Raw genomic sequence first — 7929 nt, forward strand, 5'->3', positions numbered from 1 at the left:
AAAAAATTAAGCTTGGGGCCCAATTTGAGCACCAGAAATAAGAAAATAAAATGGTAAAGTATGCGTAAATACATAACAGCTCAATTAAAATCAGACGAGGAAATCGTTTAGAAGCATCAACATAACGAATTTGATTTTTTTTTTTAAATATTGTACAGATAGCCCCATCCAAATTGTGATGCGATTTACTTCAGCTGTTTTTAACTGGTCTACTAATACAACTTCACTGTAGGTCATTCGATGTTTTAAACGTTGTGAAATTGGCAACGGACCATTAGAATATCATATGAGTGAGTGACACAGAAATGAATTAAGGAAAATCCCTATACGCCCTAGACGTGATTATACGAGGTGAATACGGGTAAATAGTCATACGTTCGAAGTTACAGGCAGCTGAAGTAAATTGAGTTAGTTATGTAACGGCTTCCGTTCAACCCTCTTGTTTAAATTTGTTTTTTGAAAATTTTAATACAGTTTGAATAGAGTATGACAACTGATTATCATTGGTTTTAAAAATGTTTCTCTCAGGCCGCTTAGCTTCTGAATTTTACTGCTTTACTCGTTTTAAGTGAGAAAATATACAAGTAATGTTTGTATACACGTAAAAATTCATATTTATCAACGGAACCAGTTTTAAAGCTCACAAACACGAGTTTATACGACAACAAGCCTTCTTCTCATTGGAACAAAGTTTCAAATTGTTCTTCGACTGTTTATTTATTTATTGAAACGCAAATTCACTGTGCGTGATACAATCTAACTAGTCGAAGTCGAAGTCATTTTATCAATTAACTAACAAACAATCACGCGATTGTCGACATGAGTTGTCATTGTTTTAAAAAAATATCTGCCAGTAGAGCAATGCACTCCTTTTTTTACAAAATAGCACTATATTTGGCAGCTATCTACTATCCTAGTAGCACTTTTGCTTGAAGTGCGTTGAATGTACCCAACATAGAGCTAATAATGTGTTTTGAATTTTTCTAGTTGATCTTTGTATTTCAGTAGTCGGTTGATCTTCCTCAAGGTGGTTAGCAAATTCTTAATTTCAAATAGAAATTAGTTCTAACTTGTTTAGACATTAGATTATTAAGTAGATTGACAGAAAAAGTGTGTGCGAATTTACTTTTGTTTGAAATGAAAGGAAGGCGGACTTCTGACTATATAGGTGCGTGATTATGACTCCTTCATTTTACGCATAAGTGGAGATTGTTTCTCTTTTAAAGAGTAGGTGGGTTGCGGTTGGTCAAAATTGTGAACTGCTAACTGATCATTGAGAGATCGAAGGCGATTGACTCTACTTACGTGCCAGTGACCTTTGGTGAAGGTCTGCGATAACCGATCGATACATGTATATTAGAGCTTGTTCAGGGATTTTATAGCCCTTGCATTGGGCTCGGGTTTCAAAACTCACTGTCGTAAAGACTATTACATCCATGATAAGGTCGGATAAAGTGCACTTTAAGTCACTTTTTTTGTAAGTTATTGTTTTGGCTTGTGTCATTACTCCACTCGTCTTCGGCTCGTTCTGCAAAACTCACACTTGCCAAAACAAACTTACAAGCAAGGACGTAATATACTATTACACGACTACGAATAAAAAGATGAAATGTAGAGTTTTCGTGTGAATTTTGTTGATACGAAGCGTAGACGAGGTCGATAAACACACGAAAACGAGACTTATCATTTTTATCCCGAGTGGGATTTGACATGCTGAGGGCGTCAAAAGTGATGCTTGAACATGAAAAAGTCGGTTTTCGACGCATGTAGCATGTAAAATACTATTTTTCAGCACTGAATCAGCCATTAGTTCAATGTTTATCTTTCTGAACGTAATACTAATTAATACTTATTTGTGTTGTAAAGTCTACTGTACACCACGCAATATTCACAGTTCTGAAAAAATTTTCAATTATTTAAAAATTCCAGTTTTATTCAAATTTTGATGCGAAAAATTTTCCATACCATCCATCTGAAAATCCAGTTTATAAATACGAGTTTGAATAGAGTTGATACCAGTGAATTCCTCATAAAAGACACTCGCAACTATATGACAATATCTTTGTTATTTTCAGAGAAATGATTCCGTTAATTGATTGTGCTGCTATGGGTTGTGATTTTCGCCATTTTAAGAAGAAGAAGAATGACGTTTCAGGTCTATGACGCTCAGTAAATACACAATTTGTGTAACTATTTATGTTTCAGGCATTTAGTATACGTTGAATAAACTGGTTTATTGAGTCTATATCTCAATTTCAATAGATCGTTGAAGTGAAAAATCAAAAAGAAAATGTTGACATTGGCGCTGGCGATCAGTTTCGACGGTCAAACCATGAACTTTCATCACAACCCATTGCCGAAGGGGATTTCGAAGAGGTCAGCTTTGAGAATTACAATGAAATTGCTAAAGAAATCGGAAGAGCAATGACCGGTATTGGCATGTGTAACCTGATAAATGTTGGTGTGTCCATGGAAAAGGTATCAATTGATGTTGATTTAAAAACACTTCGCGGCACGCTTACACTACTCTAGTAAACAATTTCGAACCACATAGTGCCACTATGGAGGAATGTTCTTGTGTATGAGTTTTAATGGATGGAAGAGTGAGAGAGTATATTGGAAAAGTAAGACTGTGGTTCGTAAGACTTGAGTATGGATCGAAATTTTTGCCTCTTCTTTTCTAGCTGTAAATGGTAGACTGACTTTTTACTCACACTAAAATTTTTTATTGATCAGATTGAAAAAGTGCACGAAGTATCGAAAAAGTTCTTTGAATTACCGGTTGAAACTAAACTGAAATATAGGAAAGTCTCTCCGAAGAAATCGTTCCACGGATATTCAGCTCCCGGTGACGAATTGTATGGAAAATTACCTCGTTTTTCGATTCATTTCCGATAAAAAACGTTTCCACTCAATTGCAGTCTGAATGAAGATGCGAAAAACTCTACCGAGTTAAGAGAATTCTGGGACATTTGGGGTCCAGAGGCTTACGATGAGAAAATGTACCCGGACGACGATGTGCCAGGTTTTAAGCAAGCTATTGACGATGTGAGAAGTGAATTGGAAAAAGCTGGTAAGAAAATTTTCCGATGCATAGAGATATGCTTGGAGCTGGAGGAAGGAACATTCACTTCAACGCACCGAAATCTTGGTGACCACTCCATCAGCACCCATTCGCAACTACGCTCACTATATTACTACAAATTAAATCCGAATGCCAATTTTCCACCGAATGCCATACGATGTGGAGAACACAAAGATTGGGGATCGATAACCTTCCTCATTCAGGATATGGTTGGAGGACTAGAGGTTTTATCCGAACAATCGAGGATGATCGAACGATAAAATTTTATTGTTTTTTCTTGTACAGGTGAAAACGTCGGAAGGCGAATGGATTTCAGCTGTTCCAGTCAAAAATGCAATTCTCTTAAACAGTGGGCAGTTAATGGAGTACTGGACTGGTGGACATTTTCATGCTGCGGTAAGATTTATTTCGATTTCTCAATGGACTGGCCAAATAAAAAGAAAAGGAAAATGTTTAAATCAACAGCCACATCGGGTACGAATAATAACAGAGGGAAAAGAGGCGAAAGATCCTCGACAGAGTTTAGTATTCTTCATCAATCCCGATGGTGATACGGACGTTTTTCCGATAATTCCGGTTTTACCGGAAAAGGAAATTCAATTCCAGAAGTTTAACAACCAACCGGTTAATGCATACAAACATTACCAGGAGCGTATTGAAAACGCTACACTTTATTGAGTGACGACGATCAATACAGCAACTTATAACGGATACGAATTTCTATCACTTCCCTTAGCCATACACGTAGCAATTAGTACACATGAGTTGTTTCTGAAATATTTACCCCATCTTTTAATAAAGGGTATCACAAACATGAAAAGTCTGCGAGAAGTATCTGCTTAGAATAGATACGAGTACAAACAGTTGGACAAAATAGCCCCAATAACACACTCGGAATAGGAACCTGAAAATGGAAAACCTGATTTTATCTGAACTGATCTGAATTTGTATGAATTTGAATCGCTATTTCTTTGTGTTTCTATGTGTTGAAGAATGAGGTCTAGGCGGTCAAGGCCAACACACATTAGCATCTAGTGTCATCGAGAATAAAATATTTCTATTATTTAAATCAGCTAAAATCGGATAAAACCGGTTTTAACAATAGAAATATCATATTCCCAACTGACACTAGATGCTAGTGTGTACAATGAACGTCAACCCAAGGTATGGTCGAATGTCAAACTCAAGACTGTATACTTTGGGGAGGTCACGCAGACCGCCATTTTATTAGATACGCGGGAACACACCACGTCTGATGATTTTACATACAAAAAAAATTCACCACATCATCACGGCGATGAGAATCATCACAGTAGGTGAATTTTTGTATGAAATCGGCCATTTTATCATCAAGTGTGGTGTGCCACCCGCGTATCTGTATCTGCGTGACCTCCCCATAGTTTACAGCCTTGGTCAAACTTTGTATGGAGCGGAGGACACAGCGATTTCATATAAACAAACTCACCTCTCATGAGAGGTGAATTTGTTTGTATGAAATCGCTATGTCCTCCGGTTTGTATGAACAGACCATACCTGGTTTACACTTGCATTGCTTCGGTTTATATGAACAGACCATACCTGGTTTACACCAATGAAAGTAAATGTATACTTATATACTTTCATTGGTTTACACTTTCATTGATTTCATGTAGCAACGGTAACAATGTCAATGTCTGACATATTTACCCTATAGCCAGTGACATTATTTCTGACACTTTTGACATGTCACAACCGAGCATACACACATAGCCTCTCGCCCTTAGCCAACAAATAAGGTGCATAAAAATAAAATCAAAATGCAAAACTCGATGCTGGCTCACATAAAAGATGCGAACACTGTGTTGAATACTCTAAATGGAATCATAAACGTGTACAAACCAGCCGGCGTTAGCGTTAACAACATCAAAAGATCCTTACTGGGCAATTTGTGTAAAGGTGCGTTAACGTTTACTCGTTAAGTTGTCTGTTAAGATGTAACTGATCCCCACTTTTGTCAGGTTTAAACAGTCTTCAAACTCGACCCCCCATAGAACGTGTAGTCATTTCAGACGCAGCCCATGATCGATATAAAGTGGACGTTGCGACTGACTGGAGTGATCATGTTCTGACCGTTGGAGAGCGACATCAAATTAGCGACTTTAAATTCAACACATCGCATCTGTCTCGATTAACATCCGGCGTTTTGTGTACGTCTTGCCATCCATCAATCAGTCGAATTTGTTCGGATTCAAATTGAAAATTGTTTGACATTTTAGTGGTCGGCCTGAATGCGGGCACTCAGCAAATACACCGAATTCGCGACAATCGCCTGATCCGCGTGTATCACGTAACCGGTGAACTGGGCACATCAACTGAAAATAATTTCAAAGATTCACTAGTCATTGCCCGAGCCAACTACACACACGTATGGCCCGACAAAATGAACGCAATTCTATCATCGATGCAGGCGTCCCATCAACGGAAAATGTTCGAACTATGCGGTGTACACATTCAATCGAATTCGGCCTTTGAAATAGCTAAGAGGGGATTGATTCGTCCTGCCAGCCAGACGGTGCCCATTTTGTATGGAATGAAATGCGTACAATTCGATCGGCCGAAGTTTACAATAGAGATCCATGCGATCAATGAGCATGTGAAGTATTTTGGTGAACTGATTCAGGTGAGTGGGTGCGGGGAAGCGATTTGAATTTTTTGAGTTTGGTGACTGATTTCTGACGACTGTCTTCTCTCTATCTCTCCCTCACTGTGCCTTTGAGGTGTCCATTGATTTGTCGTAAGAGAGCACCGTGAAGGATTTCTATTGGGAGAAATTCGTGTCTCTCGTTTTTTGACCAATACAAAACCTTCACTGAGCTCTCTTACGACGAAAAATGTTAAGTAGATGGCAAGCATTAAGTATGGTTTTCAGTCAAGTAAACAAAGCAAAAATCGAAAAAATTAAATTTTGTCTCTCACACGGAGAGTACTTTTTTGGTAAATGGAAATCAAGCCTTAGAAGCAAAACTTACAACGAATCGATGGCCTTGAATATTCCCATTACATAAAATTTGCCTCTAACATTTCAGGAAATCGGATTACAACTACACTCTGTGGCCTGCTGCACCGGCGTACGGTGCATTCGTCATGGACATTTTACCAACAAAGATTCGTTGTTGCGAAGCAATTGGCATTTACAAGAGGTTGTGACCAATATGGCTCAGTGCCGACAAATCATTGATGAACATCCGAACATGTTACGGCAAGAAAATGTTGAACTGACAGAGAAGGAGCAAGAACCACAATAAAAGACGAAAAAGTTTTTGTTTTTCATGTCGTTCATTTAGAAAATTTACAATTTTCAAGTCTTATTATTTACGGCTATGTACACACAAGCGAAACGCCGGCTTGCCGGCAGAATCTCAATAGAGTTTCGCGTAAAAATCACATTCCATACAAATGGCATTCAGTCCCTGGACGGCTGCGTTCGGTGCAATTGGTTCGACGAAAAAGTTCAAATTTTCATCGCATATCAACTCGTGCTGTACCAGCCGTCGTTGGAAAAGTTCATGGAATTGGTCGGGTGTTCCGAGGCACTTGAAGCGAATGCCACATCTCTGGCACGACATCTGATCCACATCGGCCGAATGGAAATTCAGTTCGGACTTTTGACAAAAAGGACAGAAAAATGTTGGCCTATCGTTGAGGAGGTAATCATTTTCTCGTTCGAATTCTTCAATTGTCCTGAAAATTTTCGATCAATTTCATAATTCAGGCGAAAGTCAAAATTTCACTGACCATTGTAAGATCTCCTGTTCGATTTCTGCATAAAATTGCGTTTGCAGCTCAATGTCAATGTCCATTTCTCGGAGTTCGTCTTTTACAATACGGGATAAGAAGTCCTTTCGTAGAAAAAAAATATCGAAATTCATAATTTCGTTTTTACTTGAATAGCGTAACCAGTTTCGACTTACATTTTCGAATGCTCTGTTGTTATCGAATGACATCACACGGGATTCCTTTATTCTGCTTCGGCATTTCTAATTTTAATCGGATATACAACAAAAGATCGTTGAAGTGCTTGTCTTGCCTGTGTAATGTTTTTGTTTGTCCTACCTGTCGCAAATGGTCACGTAATTTTGGAGAACCGAATCTTAATTGACGAGCGGTATTCCTCTCTTTTATCTTTTGAGCTATCGATGTGGTTGTCATCGTTTCGTTTTTGGTTTAAATCACAATTTTTTGTCGGAATTTTTAACGTAACTATTACAAATAGAAAACCGAATTTTGTGTCAGTACAGTTGCAGTGTTTACAGTATGTATATTCTTAAATGTCACTTTGATATACAAAAGAAAATGGAAGAAAAGACTGGAATGTTGGAAGAATTACAATGCGTCTCGAGAGCGGCGGTGAGCTAATTCAAAATCTACACAAAATTACATCTGATGGTGTCGTCCTATCTGTGTAATTTATTGTATTATTTACACTTTAATCTAACTTTTGATAGGACATTCGATATTTTTAACGTTACAATTTAGCAGGGCCGTAGCCAGACCCGAAATGCAAAGGGGGCGTGCGCCACAAATATTTTTTTTTTATTAAGTGGGAAGAAGAGGGTGTCATGACTAAAGGGCATATTCCGAGTATGTCAGGTACTATTCAACTTTATTCTATTAACTAAGAGCTTTAGCTTTTTATTCTAAAAGTTTCTAAAAGCGAGCTTAATTTGTAGAACTTTGAAGCATGTATAAAAGTCTTCCGACCAATGGTGCAACAGATATCAAGCAATCTAGTGCCAAAAATCCACGCATTTAGTGGCGAATCTACGCCATTAGTCGTATAAATTTATACGTCAGAGATTTATACG

At 38.0% G+C, this 7929-nt stretch overlaps 3 protein-coding genes across 3 annotated transcripts; 2 read left to right on the forward strand and 1 right to left on the reverse strand.

The window, feature by feature from the left end:
• The first annotated feature begins 2075 nt into the window (after positions 1–2075).
• LOC119072801 (2-oxoglutarate-dependent dioxygenase htyE-like) lies at positions 2076–3890 on the forward strand. Its single transcript, XM_037178102.1, has 6 exons — positions 2076–2106; positions 2353–2478; positions 2737–2858; positions 2922–3309; positions 3371–3481; positions 3551–3890. The coding sequence occupies exons 1-6, from the start codon at positions 2080–2082 to the stop codon at positions 3761–3763; spliced, it is 987 nt and encodes a 328-aa protein (XP_037033997.1). The 5' UTR covers positions 2076–2079; the 3' UTR covers positions 3764–3890.
• Positions 3891–4813: 923 nt separating this feature from the next.
• Positions 4814–6404, forward strand: LOC119072813 (mitochondrial mRNA pseudouridine synthase Trub2-like). The gene is made up of 4 exons (XM_037178111.1): positions 4814–5020; positions 5083–5271; positions 5341–5744; positions 6151–6404. Exons 1-4 carry the CDS (start codon positions 4882–4884, stop codon positions 6367–6369), a joined length of 951 nt encoding a protein of 316 aa, XP_037034006.1. The 5' UTR covers positions 4814–4881; the 3' UTR covers positions 6370–6404.
• LOC119072830 (RIP-like protein) lies at positions 6382–7391 on the reverse strand. Its single transcript, XM_037178136.1, has 4 exons — positions 7178–7391; positions 7036–7101; positions 6860–6963; positions 6382–6805 (listed from the first exon to the last, which is right to left on the reverse strand). Exons 1-4 carry the CDS (start codon positions 7271–7273, stop codon positions 6484–6486), a joined length of 588 nt encoding a protein of 195 aa, XP_037034031.1. The 5' UTR covers positions 7274–7391; the 3' UTR covers positions 6382–6483.
• Between the last annotated feature and the right edge of the window lie 538 nt (positions 7392–7929).

Source organism: Bradysia coprophila, chromosome II, assembly GCF_014529535.1.
Source record: "Bradysia coprophila strain Holo2 chromosome II, BU_Bcop_v1, whole genome shotgun sequence".
Lineage (NCBI taxonomy): Eukaryota > Metazoa > Arthropoda > Insecta > Diptera > Sciaridae > Bradysia > Bradysia coprophila.